Raw genomic sequence first — 16,422 nt, 5'->3', positions numbered from 1 at the left:
AAATAAATAAATATCAGAATTCATTAGCAACGCAGTTATCAACAGGAATGAAATTAAACACTTTCTGTCCTAGTATAAGTAGAAAGAGCAGGGAGGCAGAGTCAGTTCTCAGTTATAGCTGTTAACAGGAAGAGGATGGTAAGTGTTAGGTAGCCAAGCTCTCATCTCCAGTGATGGTAAAATGGATCTAATTGTATGACAGCATCCATTCCTTTGGCATCCCTTGTTCCAAGCCATTGAAATCTGCATTGGTGGACACCTGTTAGTGATCACTAGGTATCCTTATCTCCTTGGATCCAAAAATATTGCTAAGGTGGTGCAAGGGTTTCTAGCAGTGAATGCTAGCATGAAGACTAGTTATCTTGCTTCTGTTCCTCTGCACACCAAAGCTAGCTTTGAGTACAAGAAATGTTTGGCTCAACTAGATTACATCCAGCTTCTATGCCAGACAAGTGTTGATTTGCAAAGATCATTCACTGAGCCTCCAATTTGCCATATCAGCCACTGTTTTTGAAAAGCAATGCAGTCAGTTGTACTTAATTAAGTTTTACATCTATGTGGGCTCAGTCCTGAGAGTATTATGTTGATGGAAGAATCAATTCCAATTCCAACTCTACAATTCCAGACTGTCTATAAAATTGAAATTGTACGTTTAACATCTGTAAGTAGTTTCTGTACAGCAGCATTCATCAGACTATTTGGACACTGTAGAATGGAGTTGAACCATGTATCATGTCCACTTGTTGCTCAACCAATGCAGAAATGTAGACCTCTTGGTTATGAATCCTCAATGGCATCATCCCGAGATAGATATGAATATAAGCATCTGAAGTCTAGGCTATATTATTAGGGATGACTGGGTAAAAACTCTTCCTGTCCACCTTTGCCCTGAGACAGGTTTTATGAACCTCAACAGTTTCCTCATTCTTTTGAAATATGTGAAAAGTGAAGGTCATTTTACAGTGGCAACTGGTAGCTCTATTGTCAGTGTGGCAGTGAATCAATTCCAGGTTTTAATCTAAACTGTGGAGATTATTGCATTCCCTTTTTCCCGATCTGGGCATGGGCTGAGACCAGGCAGGGAACATGTGCTTGTGCACAGCTCCATGCCCAGATCGTTACCATCTCATTCCCAATCGGAATGCCTCCCATTGATGGAAAAGAAGCATTTTAGCCAGGGACAGAAGGACAGGATGGTAACGATCTGGGCATGGAGCTTTGTGGTAAGACACGGTCCCAGCACAGTCTCAACCCATGCCCAGGATGGGGAAAAGTTGGTAGTATGATAGTCTTCTGTAAAGAAACTATCTGAAGTGCTGAACTTATTTTGGAAATAGATTTCAGCTCTTTGGGTATTTCCAGGAGCATCACTAGCACGTGCAAACAGTACTGGGTGACACTTCAGAGGAGATGAACACCCAGTAGGACTGCCATTCACTCTCTGTCCCATACCCCCCCCCCAGGTCTGCCCTCCTCCACCAACCAGGGTTCTCTCTGGGAAAGGGGGTGCTAGCGGTGTCAAGAAGCTTGATCGGGACAGGGAGGGCTGTGAGGTAAGCAGGAGAGGAAGGGGGTGGTGAGTGTCACTCCCTGGCCATTGCTGCTTCTCCTTCCACTGCCCCCTCCCCTCACATTCTCTCCCACCTGACACTGCCTCAGGAGGGTTCAGGGTATCAGGCTGTGTGGAGCTGCTGGAATGGTGGCCCCTCTCTCCACCCTTCCGCTGAGCTGGCCCAGAGGAGCCCAACCAAGACTGCTCTTACTCACTGAAGCTGTGGAGTGGCTTCCTGCCCATAGGTAACAACATGAATTACCACACTGGTATGACACCACCCATAGTGACAACACTGGATATTTCCTTGGGTTAAAGACTGGGCTCATCATCCTGCTGACAGAACTACCTGCCATCATTGTCAGGTTGCATCATGAAACTTGTATTTGTATAATTAAGTTATAACTGAGCTGACAGAGCAAAATCCAGTATTGTTCACACTGATTTCTGGGCATACAGTTGTATTTCTCCCTACATGCTGGCTTTCCGGATCTGCTCTGTTGGATTCTCCAACTCTCCAGTGAAGATAAATTGGGGGGGGGGGACTTCAGAGGGAGAGAGAATTGCCCTACCCTATTAAACAGATCACAGTAATTCCTTTGGAGAGAAGGGTTATCTGGACACCAACCTCCAGCTCCTTGTGAAAACAATGGTTACATTTTCCTCAGCCCTTCTGAAAGAAACTGGGACACAGTATCATCTCAGCAAAGCCAATCCTTAGTTTCACCTCATTTTCTTTCTCTAGTGACATAACTGCACTCAATCTATCCATAAATGTCATGGTATGTTCTAGATATCAAACAGCAGGACACTACTGACTCAGAGAAAATCTGGATTATTTATATATGACTTCTATTACATTTGCATCCTCCTTTTCCTTTAAAGAACTCATGGCACTGTACAGGGTCACACATACACATGAAGGCAAGCACACTTTTATCCTTACAGCAATAGTGTGAAATAAATTAGGCTGAGAAATAGTAACTGGCCCATGTCCACATCATGAGTTTTGTGTCTAAGGGTCTGTTTAATCTCTGTCTCCAGTAATATATTATATAGCAATCATCATGACCACCACCATCTATCCTTTTAAAACAGCAAATTCAAGTGATAAGTGATGACAGGAGGAGCACCAAAATGGAGTTGCAAGAGGAGAGGGTATCAAAAAGTTTGCAAAAATGCCTAAGTGAAAAATCCCAGTACTCATCCTCAAAAAATAAAAACAGACCACTGGAGACTGAATATGTTTAGTAGCCAGCAAAAGAAAAATAAGAAGAGGAGGTGGCATGAAATGGCAGGGCTTGAATTCTTAGCTGAAACAATGCTATCCAGAGGTGAAAATAGACTGCAACATTTTGTTGAAGCATCCGCTGATCATTCCTAATAGCAATATCAGTTTCAAGAGCAACGAAGTCAAATCAAGTCTGCAGAGAAACAAGAGGCATGCCTCTGAGCATCAACATGCTCAGGAGAACCCCAAACATTTTCAAAAGAAAGAAAAAATGGAGAAGAGATAAAGAGAGGATGGCCAAAATAGTCCAATGAAGGCTAAGGATTATTATTGTTAGAGGATGGCCTGGTGAAGGCCAAGTATTGTTAGTGGCCACAGAGAAACAGGCCTGAATCATATGGTCACTTCCAACCACAGTATACCAATCGAATCAGTTATGGTTTGTTGTGTGTCAGCACAACAGGCAAATCCCATGGAATAAATGGGCCTCCTCTAGATGGTAATTGGGACTAAAATAGAATTTGAGCCTGGAAGAGTGGCAAATATTTCGTTCCTTGCTTCTGCTGAACAAGTTCAATGCTTCTGTAGCACTTCTATTTTCCAGCTGATTGTTGTGGGTGATTCCTCTCAGTATTGAGCCTTTTCTCAGAATCCTCCTGTTTACAGTCTCAGCTGGCTGAATGAGGAAGAGGTAGGCTGAGTCTTCCCTCAAGGTCAGGCTGTAAGCCAGGAGAAAGAATTGAGCACAAACACAACAGGTGCCCAGTAGCCATGTAGTTTTACAACGAAGCCATGTTGGTGGTTGATTACTATCAAAGGGACTGTATTAGGCATTCTCCAATTCCAGGGAGAAAGAGGCAAGAGTTAGATGGTGATGGTGATGATGATGGTGATAATCCTTCTGACCTGATATGAATCAAGTGGCAGCATACTGTTTGGTCTGCTGTTTTGCTTTCTTTTGCATCCTCTCATTCTGCAAGCAGCATGCTTAACTGGCCTCCCTGTACATGCAGCTAAACTGCTTCAGATTTAATTATGCTGAGTCCCTGCCCCAGAGCTTTTCTTCAGCACTTTTTTCCAGTCAAGTGAATGCACTGACCCATTCTGAATCCAGTGATGTAATAGGTTTCACAAGGTGTGATCATGACTAGCAGCACAAGCATGTCAGAGAGAACAAGCTCATCACACTTCATTGAGAGAGGCACAACACTTGAACTGGGGTCACAGCACTGATTGTTGTCTGCACCACACTGGACAGCCTGGAGCATATAGCACAGTTGCTTGCCAACAAATGCCAAAGAGTTTTCTTGCTCAGAGCTGAAAAACCATCAGGCCTTCTGCAGGTGAGGTTTAAAAGAGAAATATGTTTATAAAGCCCATGGGCCACCTGTGCCCTGTAGATGGGATTTCACATTGCCACGACTTGACTTGGTGTGCTTTGGATCAGGTAACAACAGATCAAAATGGTACCAAGAACCTAAATGTTTTTCTCTGTGCTGCTCCTAAATAGATGGCTGGAACCATCACCTGAGAGTCACTGAACAAAAAGTTGTAGCTATAACACTCATTGCCTATTTGCTGTATACATTGATTTCCATAGGGATACTAGCCCACTTTAAAATCTGGCTATTGATGATTACCCCAGCCTGTTAAGCTTGCTCCTTGCAAGACAGAATTTAAATATCATTCAGTATACATCTAGCTGCACAAACACACAGCCAGAAGTGGTTTGCTTTGCTTTCTCTGAGCATTCTCATACAATTTCTATCACCTGTCTTCATGCATTTTTGGCAATCATACAGTAGTAAATCAAATACCACCTCAGAATTAGCAGCTGAGAACTTCACTATTCCTAATGGCTGTAAAACACTTAACAAACTAACCATTCCACCTAAAAAATAGCAGATTGTTTAGCAATACTGTTTCAAACAATATTTACTCTTCCTAGAGTCAGCCTCTTTTTCCAAACAAGATCCTCCTTAACAAGCAGCAGCTAGTGGATCACTAACCTTGACTATTTTAACATAGTAGGTACCATTCCTTAATGTTACATGGTCAGTGCTAATGATATACACATCACAGCAATGCCATGCTCTCTTACCTTCCATGCAAGATTTTCAATACTCTTCGTCTCCCAGAGTATCATCTTTGCTTTGCTTCTTACTTTGCAAGCAACAACTTGAAGGATTAGTGATGGGATGCAGTCTATGAAATCACTTATTATTGGAAAGAGGAGACATCCACATGACTATCTTTCTGTATTAGACATCCAAGTTCTGAGGATTAGATTAACTGGTATCATTGTTCTGCTTTTGACCTCATGTTCCTGTGGGCCATGAATGAAGGGATGTCTCTGGAGAGAGATCAAGTTGCTATCATAGGGGGAGAGGGCTACTGTGGCAGCCTTGCTTACTCTCCAGGACATTTATTCATACAAAGGACATGGCTCCATACAAAGTATTGTTATGTTTCATCTGCTGTTTGTTCATTCTGGCCTCTGTATATCTCCCAGGGATCTGGAGTATTTAATGTGTGTTTTGTATAGCTGATGTATTTTCAAATCTTGTTTCATGTGGTTCAACTGTATTTGTTTTTCTGCCAGTTTCATTTCTTATGCTTTGTTCTTCTTTTTCTCTTTCCTGTCTGTCTGTATGTTTCCTTTATCTGCATCCTGCTCACTGAACTTGGGGCCTCATCACTCCCCTGGTGGGATCTCCTCTGGACAGGGAAGGCCGTATGGTGGTGCTATCCCTTGTTTTGGGGCTCTCAGAACAGGACGACTTTGCCAATATACCTGATCTACAAACCACTGGGAACCAGCAGAACCAGAACTCTCAGGGGGACAAGAGGTATGAGTAGGAGGCAAGGACTCTCAGCAGCTCTCAGAGGCAAATAGCCCAAGGAAAGGAAGCCTCATGAAAAAGCCTCTGTTATGGCCTAGGATAGTGGGGGGTTGGTTCAGGAGTTCAAGAAGCCCCAGTGTTAGGCCTGATGACACATGTTAAGACAGTTTAGTACCATCCTTTCCTCCTACTTGGATACTCATTCCCTCTTGGATTGCCAGGTCTCTCTTGAGGGGGAAGCACTGGGATCTCTCAGCCATTGCTTTCCTAAATACATACTCTGATGAGAATACATCCTCATATAAGCCCATCTCATTTGCATCTTTTTGACTCTGCCCAGTTCCTCTTCCATGCCTTTCCATCCCTGATCATTCATTCATATACACACAGACACACACAGACACCATATTATTATTATTATTATTATTATTATTATTAAGCTTTATTTATATAGCGCTGTAAATTTACACAGCACTGTACATAAAATCATTTAATTAGACAGTTCCCTGCCCTCATGCTTACAATCTAAGAAGACACGACACAAAAGGAGAAGGGAATGGTTGAGGGGAAGGGGATCAGGTCCAGCATTCTTCTCTTCCTCTGAGGCCTGGACCAAGGCAGATGGACTGGAGGGAGGGCTTGGCTTCATAATGGATGGTTATGGCCCATTATTTCCTCTCTTTTCTATACACTCTGTACCAGCCTAATGGGAACTAACAGGGTCATTCCATTACCCATAGAAGCAGCTTAAGGCAGAAAAAATGGCTAGCAATGGCAGCTCTTGACTTCCATCTCAGTAGAGTGATAAATCCACTCTGTTTTATCTGGCCTTTCAAAGAGCTATTCAAGGTGTTGAACTGTATCCTGAAAATAGTTTCAGCACCTTGGATAGCTTTTTGACCAGATTCACCATGCCCATTGACATGGAAGCCACCAGCTCCCTGTGTTGCCTAGCTAAGAGCACAGCCCTCCAACATTTCCTCAAGGGGAATTAAATTTCATCCCTTAAGGAGAGAAGGTGTGAAAGAGTGGATTTCATAGGAGCAGTGCATTAATTAACTGGCACTGTTCTTGCCTACAGACTATTTTTAACTTGTTGTGGCTGTATTTCACTACATATTTTAGCACTTCCCATTTGATTGTCCAGTTGTGCAGTTCATCCTTGCTTGTTCCAGCCTACACTTTTAAGGACTAGAAGGAAGATACACAAAGTTCCTTTAGGCTACGGCAATCCAAAGGAATCTATCTATCATATATATTTTCATTCCATGGACTTCCATAACCACTCTGCTCCTACAGTGTTAGGTGCTCCAGCCATGCTGGCTCAAACTTGTTGAGAATCACATGGTTACCACCTCAGCTTCACTCATGAGAACAGATCTGTGTGTTCTCTTTATCCATTGCATAATGTTACCTACAATTCAAAGACTGAATGAAGTGGGGATAGATATTGTATGTGTAGCAAGAGAAAAGTTTTTTCAAGGTTTGGATAGGCCATTTCCTATATCAACAAGTTGACAAGAAGAAGAAGGGGAGAAAGAAACCTTATATAAAACAGCTATGCTTTTGTAAGCTTCAAGAGGAATAAATCAGAGCTTGAACAACTTATTTGGCACTGTGACTCCCAGTGTCCTCTCCTGAAGCAGTGACTGGCTGCAATTTCTAGAAGTTGTTGTCTAGAAAAGGAACTTTTAGAATCTCCAGAATATATATGGGCAATGGTGGGTTTATTTAAATTTTCCTCACCTCTTTTGCACACCTTACTGGATATGAGTGTAGTTAGCATCAGGTTTCAGAGGAGATTGTCTTTCCATACTGTAAGGTATCTTTCAGGTTGCAGATAGTTGCACTAGGGGTGGTATTTGGCATGAGAGAGCAAAGATCCCACAGTTCATTCTTGTGTTATTAATTTTTTTTTTACACAAAGATTCATACTTATACATTACAAGTCTTTCTTTCCAAATGATACCATTTGTTTATACTGTTGGCATGGCATCAGTTAGGAAGCCTGAATCAAAAAGCTGAGAAGTATATCATCTTCCAAAAGCTGAGAATTATGCCATCAGAACTTTTGTTCTGGTGCAGAGGCATATATTTATTTATATGCCATCTTTCATAATAAAACATTTTAGCAAAACAGTTAATGGCCATAGTGCTGTTGGCTACTTAACTACATAGCTGTGCTGGCAGTGTGGATATAGGCACAATAACAGAGTAAAATGGCCATATTCACTATAATGACCCAGGTGGCCAGGCAGAGACAGCAACAGAAACCATCTCTGTCAGAAGAGGAAGCAGCCCTGCTGGCTCCTGTGGCCCTTTCATACTAAGCAATTACAGTGCTATGATGCCATTTTAGCAACTATGACTGCATCCTATGGAATCCTGGGGTTTGTAGTTTGGTCAGAAATACCAGAGGAGTTCTCTAGCCAAGAATTCTAAATGCGCCTCCTTAAACTGCTGATCTCAGGATCCCATAGGATGGAAGCATGCCAGCTAAAGTGGAACCAAAATGCTATAATTGGGTATCTGGGTATGATCTGCTTGGGAGTCACAAGTCAATTCTCTGTGAAGACAGGGGTGGCTCTCTCTGCCAGCTCTCCATCACTGCTACACACCATTCCAAAAAGTGCTTTTCTCAAGCCCAAAGAACTGTTACATTGGTGTATGTCACAAGAAGATCCCATCCAATATAATAAAGCTTTGAAACCGATATTATTATTATTTTTTAAAAAAAAACACTAAAAATAGTAGTTTGAAACTTCATTCAGACCAGTGAAAAGCATACTACCATTAAAACTTGACAGAAATTAATTTGTCCACAAAGAATGACATGTGAATCATTCCTCTAGGCTGTACAAGTTGTATTTTGCACAATCTGAGTAATCTATTTTGGCAGCTTCAGTTGAGTATTTTTCATGAAAGCTTCCAGTAAGGTACCCTGTAATGATATGAGAAGTTTATGCTTTACAATACAAACAGTACAGTATTATAGGACAGGTATCCATGATTTCACTAACTCATGTCCCAAACAACCCCCCTAGGCAGTTTCTAGGTTCTCCAGCATGAATCTATGGTGTATCTCGGATAGAAGTTGATCATAGAGTCATGATGGCAGACTTAGAAATGCCTAAAGACAGCTCTAGGTCCTCCAGCACAATTCTATGGTCAACAACCACCATAAGTCATTCATTCTAATAGGGTTCATTGTTATCCATGATTTTGGTTTTCTATGGTAAGTCCAGGAACATATCCTTCATATATATATACTGTACTGTAACTATACTGTAACAACACCAAGGAGGGGGCACAAATGATGGGAAGGAATAAATCCTGAAGAGAGGCCAATCTGAAGTGCTTGTGATATTTTATTAAGACTGACACATTTTAGAATATAAATTCCTACTTCGTGGGCCTCTGAGATAGAAGGCCTACTTCACAGTATTGCCATCACACACTGCAACCACATGAGAGAGCTGCCCTCCTCAGATAGTCCAAGGCACTCTACAGAAAGCTTTTAAGCAGCTTCTGTAAGAAAGCTTAACATTCACCCCTTCTTAAATGCCCTTTGCTTTGCCATTCACAGTATGAAGGGATGCTGAAAAATTATCAGTACAACGAAGAAGGAAATGATCTAGAGTCATTAAGCTTAAATGCTTTTCTACACATATTTGGTACACTTCTCACTTCACTTCTCAAGTATCTTTAACTCTTACCAAAAAAAACCCCTGTTATTTGGTCACTGAAATAGGGCTCTTCTGCTTCTATCATCACTGAATCATGCAAAACTTTCCTTTTTTTCAAACTCTTTTTAAGGTTTGGAAACAGGAAATAGATGGAGCAAGATCTGGTGAATAGGGTGGATGGTCTATACACTCAAACCCAAAAGTCTTCAAAACATCCTTCATTTTGCCAGCCATGTGAGCAGGTTCATTGTCTTGCAAAACGAAAACACATTTTTGCAGCTTCCCTCACCATTTTTGCTTCAGTGCCTCCTTTAATCAGTACAGCAGGTATTCTGCATTGACTGTTGGGCTTTGGACTGTTGAAGATAGTCCTCAAAATACCTTCCTTATCCCCTCAAAAAAGTGTGGCTATGGCCTTTCCTGCTGACTTTTAAGTCATGAATTTCTTTGGTAGTGGAGAACCTGAGTGTTGCTATTGCAAAAGCCCATTGTTTGGTTTCTAGATCATATTGATGTAACCATGTTTCATTAACAGTGATGGGTCATTCCAAAAAAATTATCACAAGATTGCTCAAAATGCTGAAAAATCAACTTGGAGGAATACAAGCGATTTCATTTCAGGTCAGCCTTCAAACATTTTGGCACCCACTTGACTGACAGGTTCTGCACAGCCAACTGCTCATGAATAATAAACCCAATGCATTCTTGGAATATCTCTAGTGTTCCAGCATTTGTTTTAATTGAGATTCACCAATCTGCCAAAATCATGTCATGAACATGCTCAACAATTTCAGGAGTTGACACTGTTGCAGGCCTCCCAGACTGTGCTGCATCTTCGGTCTCCAAATCTCCTTGTTGAATGTTGGCACACCACTTCTTGCAATTGAATATGATGTGCACTTTTCACTCAATGTTTGCATCATACATTCATGGATTTCCTTTGGAGTATTCTTCTGCAGGAACAGGAACTTCATGATGGCCTGGAGTAAAGCACTTGAAAATTCCATACTTTTTGTTGCTATGGTTCTGTCAATGATCTGGGGATGGGGAAATTAGAATTGATCTGGCGGTGGGGGAATTAGAATCCTGAAAATTGGCAACTTACAATACAAAAGAACAGTCAAGTTACAGTGACAAAAATATGCTCAGATTTTGGGAAGTGGACCAAGCTGAGAACTTTCCAGCATCCCCTCATATACAGTAGGCATGTAATTTTTACTAATTTTCTTCCTGAAGAATGCAACAAGTAATTTTAGCAATTTTCTCCCATCATGAGAAAATCTTAGAAAAATACACAATTTACTATTCTTAATACAGGATGTAATTTATGCAAAAATTTTATGTGGGTTTTGTATATGGTGGGGGGGATTTCTGTGCAGGAAACAATCTTTTCTTCACAGAAAATAATATTTCTGCACATAAATGTTATTTCCTGTGCAGGAAAGGTTGCTTTCAGTGCAAAACAATGACATGCAGAATTTTGTATAGAATAACAAATACACATGTAAATATAGTATCTGTATTAACCTTAAATCCGTAACACCTTCTTGATTACATCTTTGTGGACAACAATGTGGTCACTATCCATTTTGGGTGTTGCTTGAATTAGAGACATAATAGAATCTTTCTGAATTTTTATGTGTGGTAGATTAACTTTGAAATTGCATAGACGCCCACTGATCTCACAACGCATAGGTTCAAATTTGGAAACAAATGGAAAAATGTTTTTCACATTACCTACTCTCAGGAAAAAAACTTGAAAAATGTTAATTGTATCATGGAGCTTAAGAGGCTGGACATTTGTGTAGAACGTTGAATAATTACTCTGTTTGTTGATAAAATCTCCACATTATTAACATTATTGGTTATGTGAACTGACCTTTAACCACACCAGTAGTTACTAGCTTGCCAGGAAGTAACCTCCTAGTATAATATAGTGAATCTCTGGTGTCTTCTGGTGTTTGGTTCTAGGAATCCCCAACCCACCCCCCACCCCCACAGATACCACATCCATTATATACAATGGAATTATAAAAAGTTGTCCCTTACATAAAATGGCAAAATCTAGGTTTGCTTTTTAGGGAAAAAATTAAATATATTTTCAAGCCATAGATGGTTGAATCTGTGGATGCAGAATCAGTGCCTAGGGAAGGTTGATAGTATATAAAAGTAGGAAAAGAGATAGTTCTTTTAGTTGAATCTCAAATATGCTTCCATGTCAGATTTAAAATGGAGATGTCCCAACGTCCATAAAACCAAACAACTGAGTGGCAACATTCTGGTGCCATAGACCTAAATAGATAGGAGAAGCTTCTCCTTATTCCAAATACTGTGCTAATCTCATTTAATCTACTAGCAGCATGCTAGTAGATATGGTTTCTTCATCTGTCAGTACTTTGGGAGCTCACTATCTCTTGTTGTATCTTGATTTGGTCCCATATTTTCTCAGTAATGTGTTCAGAAATGATGACACTGTTCCTTGCCCACCAGGGCCCTCATCTGTCTCTCCTGAGGTTGAAGTGTGAGAAAGTGTGGTGTGATTTTTACAGCTCCCTCCCCCATCAGAACTGAAGAGGTTGCAGAAACAATCAGGGATGGAACCACTGGGGGACTCTCAACAATCACCAGTCTCAGCCAAGCCATAATTGGATGTCAGGCTCAAGCCCTCTGTCTCTCCATATGTTCCCTTCCAAGTGGGAAACATCTCTTTTGTTCACTCACAGTCACCACTTGCCTTCAGTGTCTTTCCTGCTTCCACCTCACAAACACCATACTCCTAGACGTATGCTCTCCCTCTCCTCTCTGCACTCCCCCTCTTCCTTGTCTGCCTATGGAATGTTGTGAACTGATTGCAAGAGGCTTGTGATGTGGTCTTTTGGGATGCTTGTTGAAGGTGGGGTTCTGGGTGCACTCAAGTCTCTTTACCTCAGTCTTTCCTCTCTTCAGCAGTCTTGTTTACAGTGATCCCATGATGTTTTCCTGTCTCATAATCCAGTGTAATATCTCCCCCTCCTCTTCCTTGCATTTTCTCTTCTCCCTTCTAGCCTTGCTGCTGCTGTTGCTGCGTGAACTTTCCCCAGTGTCAGCCTTGGCATCTCCAGTCTAGTGCCTTGTCCTGTGGGTGTGATGGCTGCTTTTTCCTTACTAATGTCCATATCTCTCACTGTTTGTCTCTTTCTCTCCTACGGCATTTTTCCTCTATATACATTTCTGTTCTATGAGGAGCCAACCTACAGAACCTGTGATAGACCTACCTACCTACCTACCTTCCTTCCTTCCTTCCTTCCTTCCTTCCTTCTTCCTTCCTTCCTTCCTTCCTTCCTTCCTTCCCCCCTCCCTCCCTCTCTCCCTGTGACTTCTTCTACACTTACCAAATCTCAGAAAGCTTTGTAACTGATCCAGTATTTTGGGTTTGCAAAAATAACTCTGGATTTGTCATACCTTCTGACAATCAATCATACACACACATATACACTCCTCACACTCATACTTTATTTTTAACCTGGGGTGGGTGGGGGGTTTCTTCAGCTATTTTAGTCTACCTGTGCATGCATGTGCCAGTGTGTATGCCAGAGTATACCAGCATGTCTGGAATTTTGCATGTGTCAATCTGCTGCCTTTATCTGTTGGACTTTCCAGCCCTGCTTGAGTGTGTGTACCTTGTTTTATCCTTGTGTATATGTTTCATGAGTATGAGGTTCCCTGTGAATATTGATGCATTGCCACATGTGTATTGTTCTATTTCTTGATATGTATCAATGTGCCTGGATCTTTGTGTGCAGTGTGTCTGGATGTCAGCATGTTTGGAGGTGTTTATGTTGATAAGCCATTACCTCAGTTCATTGCGCATCAGCCATTTTGTGGTACATCAAGAACTATCTATCTGATCAATTGTCTCTGGGTTCCCAACTCTGACCCAGTCTGCATCTCTTTGACAGTATGTGTCTGACAACGTGTGTGTGTGTGTGTGTTTTCCTTAGGCTTTGGTTATACTTTCTACAAAAACTTAAGTGACTGAAGTCCACGTGACCAAGATCTAAACCAGACAAACTCAGTTCAGTTTCTTCCTTGAAACCTGGAACCTTCTGAATGGAAGGAGACATCTGCATGTGCAGTTATGGAAAGAACCATTGTGAGAGAACATGTGCTTTGCATGCAGAAGGTTACATGTTCCATCTTTGGCATCTCCAGCTCAAAGAATCAAGAAAAAGATAATGGTGAAGACCTTTAAACTGAAATCCTGGGGAGGCAGTTCAAGTCATAAAACTTGGTCTAAGGAAACTTCCTGTGTTCTTGTGTCTGTAAACACTTGCCATGAATGCATGCTGGTCAGAGATGCAAGGTGCCATTTGAGTACTCAATGTATGTGATAATAATGGCCAGAATCCTGTATGGGAGATACATATGCATAAGCACCATCGTTATGGTGCTGTGCAGTGACTCCTGGCCAACTCTCCCCTGAGCTATCTCCAGTGTGACAGTCAGAAACAGGACCATTGTTGCAATTCCACTTCACACCAGAGATTATTTGTGCAAGGACAGGTGGGAACATCAGCTAGCTGCTTCCTAAATGGCAGGGGAACCAGCCCCTGACAATTGTAGTGGCTGTTGCCTGGTAAGTAGGGATTGAGGGGCCTTCACAATCCCTACATAGCCCCTAAATTAGGGGCCATGTAGAGCTAGTGAATACATAACAGTCACAAGTGCATAACTTTAGATTATGCATGCATAACTGCCATGGAGAATTCTGGCCAATGTGTTTAAAATCTCTAGAATGACAATCAGCTTTTGACTGGATGTATGAAACCCACTAGCACCTTCTCATCATAAACTCTTACACTATTAGGGGGAAGCATTTCCAAGGAACCTCCATGGAAACAAGTCTCTTCTTGCAGTGGGGAACCCTGTAGAAATGGAGACCACATATCCAATCCTATTCTTTTCTTCCACATATTCAACATAATGCATAAAGATCTCCTACAGGGATATGAACTTCCCTTGTTGTGGTAGCTTTAATTGGCTGTTGTCCTTACAGCACTGGCCCCATGGTAAAGTAATTCCCAGTTCTTCCCTCACAATTTCTTGTGAAGGAGGTTACACAATAATTGGCCCAATATCACACACACGCACACACACACACACCAATGCCTAGACTCACAGTTTGTGCAACATGGAGCTGAGGTTAATTTAGGTTGCTTGGGCACTGAATATCAATTTTTCTTCAATGTATCCCAACAGGTGTTGTATGTACTCTAATCTATATATTTGTATATCAGTGTTTTGATCTTCCTATCTGTGTGTTTTGTGACAGTCAGTCTGTAACAGTGACCTGTTGTCCCCTTGTGCATCCATTGCCATAATATTTCTGTGGGCAAAATTCAATATAGCATCTACTATATGTGCCCTATCCAACATTCTTCTCCCTGCCAGCTCCATTCTCTTCCTCCTAGTTCTTGTCTTCCTCCAAACTTCTTCCTAGGAGTTTTCCTAGTTCTTCATGCCAGGTGTAGAGATAAGACCACCCATTTATATTTTTGGATTCCCACATTCTTGTCAGTGTCCCAGCACTGTCAGAAACAAATTATTGATATGATAAACTACTGGAAAAGCACACATTGTGCTTGAGATATCTGATGAACTTGAATGGCCCTTCTACATTTAAAAAAAGCATGACAGAATGAGTGACAAGTAAGATATAGCATTTCAGGTGAATAGGCTGGATATGTTTGGTATATGGGATAAAACTTCAAAGCTTGAGAAATATACATTTAAAAACTATTAACTCCTAGAATCCCCTGAGTGGGGGATTCTGGGGGTGTAATCCAAAAACAGAAGTTTTCCAAGTAGTCACGGGGATAGGAATTGAATGTTTTGCTGGCAAGCCTCTTGAAGAAGACATGTGCATACTCTATAGCCTGTTGGCTACATTGGTAATACATAGCCAATATATGAGTTATGGGGTCACAAAGAAAGTCAGCTAAACAAAGGAGATTTTCAGGCATGCTATTACTTGGTAATTTACCTCTGTTGCCTACAGAACCTACACTAAAATTGGTAGAGTTAGCTTGAGAAGCAGCTGCTACACTGTTATTGCTAAGATGATGCCACAGTGTAAGGCACAATCAATGGGTGATAATTCAACACAGCATTGCCCAGGCCCATCTGGTAAAAGGTGAGCTACTATAGAGTTATTTGACTTGAGTAGGGTCATGTTTTGGACCATGGACTACCTGACCTGACACAGACCATCTGCCCTGGCCATGTGACTCAGCTCCTTCGCTGGGACCTTGTGAGACATCCCTTGATCACCTAGTGCTCAGGTTTTTCAGGTGCTCTGCACACACTGAGGCTGGCAGCGAAACCATCTGGCTATACGTCATTTCAGAAATTGCCTGTCAAGGAAAGCAAACAAAGGTGGTTGCCTCTTTGTGAGAGTGAATGTTTGTGTTTGGAGAAGGTTAATGGCCTAGAGAGGCAGTAAGGGAGTTTAGCTGCAGGAAGCACCAAAAATAGACCCAGCCTGTAGCCCGTGAAGCTTCAGTATTTCCTGTCAAGTTCAGTTCCAGCTTTTGGGAAAGTTACTTTATTTTTGGACTGCAGCTCCCAGACTTGCCTAGCCAGTATGGCCAGTGGCTATGCAGGCTGTGGGACTCTGGGAATTAAAAACGGAAAAAGTAGCTTTCTCAAGCTCTGTTCCATTCCATTTTTTTAAGCCAAAACCAGGGGCAAATTGGCATATCATAAAGGTAATGTCCTAATATAGAAGAAGAAACAGAGAAGAAAGGGCAAAAGAAAGGGTCTTAATAGGGGAATCCTAATGGTAAGCTTAACTAAAAAAACATTTATTATTAGTATTATTAGTTCTATTGTTATTACTAATGAAAGCACTGTACAACATACGAAGAAGACAGCACTCTGAGGGAGTCAACAATCTAAATTTCAATACAGGGAGATAGAAGGACAAGATCAAAAGAAAAGGTGATTCCTCAGGCTAAAAGAGTAAAATCAAGACTGACACAAGAATAAGTCCCACTGCTCCTCAGGCAGAAATTGTAGGTGATGGGTTGCAGAAGTCTGATGGATTATCATAATAGGTGGTTTGTAGTGGGT

The 16,422-nt window shown here is 41.5% G+C and overlaps 1 protein-coding gene across 7 annotated transcripts in view; it reads left to right on the top strand.

The window, feature by feature from the left end:
- The window catches only part of SYT7 (synaptotagmin 7), a 307,574-nt gene that overhangs the window by 244,204 nt on the left and 46,948 nt on the right, over positions 1 to 16,422 (top strand). For 4 of the 7 annotated variants that reach the window (XM_089520746.1, XM_089520745.1, XM_089520747.1 and 1 more), the window contains one exon: positions 5,510 to 5,632. The exons of the other annotated variants lie outside the window; for them this stretch is intronic. In XM_089520746.1, the coding sequence (XP_089376872.1) occupies positions 5,510 to 5,632 (123 nt within the window). The remainder of the gene's footprint in view (positions 1 to 5,509; positions 5,633 to 16,422) is intronic. 7 annotated transcript variants of the gene reach the window in all.

This window comes from Sceloporus occidentalis, unplaced genomic scaffold (genome assembly GCF_023333645.1).
Source record: "Sceloporus occidentalis isolate IW3139 unplaced genomic scaffold, rSceOcc1.0.p SCAF_4, whole genome shotgun sequence".
Taxonomy (NCBI): Eukaryota; Metazoa; Chordata; class Lepidosauria; order Squamata; family Phrynosomatidae; genus Sceloporus; species Sceloporus occidentalis.
The sequence above is the reverse complement of the archived record's forward strand: the minus strand, read 5'-3'. Positions and strand labels throughout refer to the sequence as shown.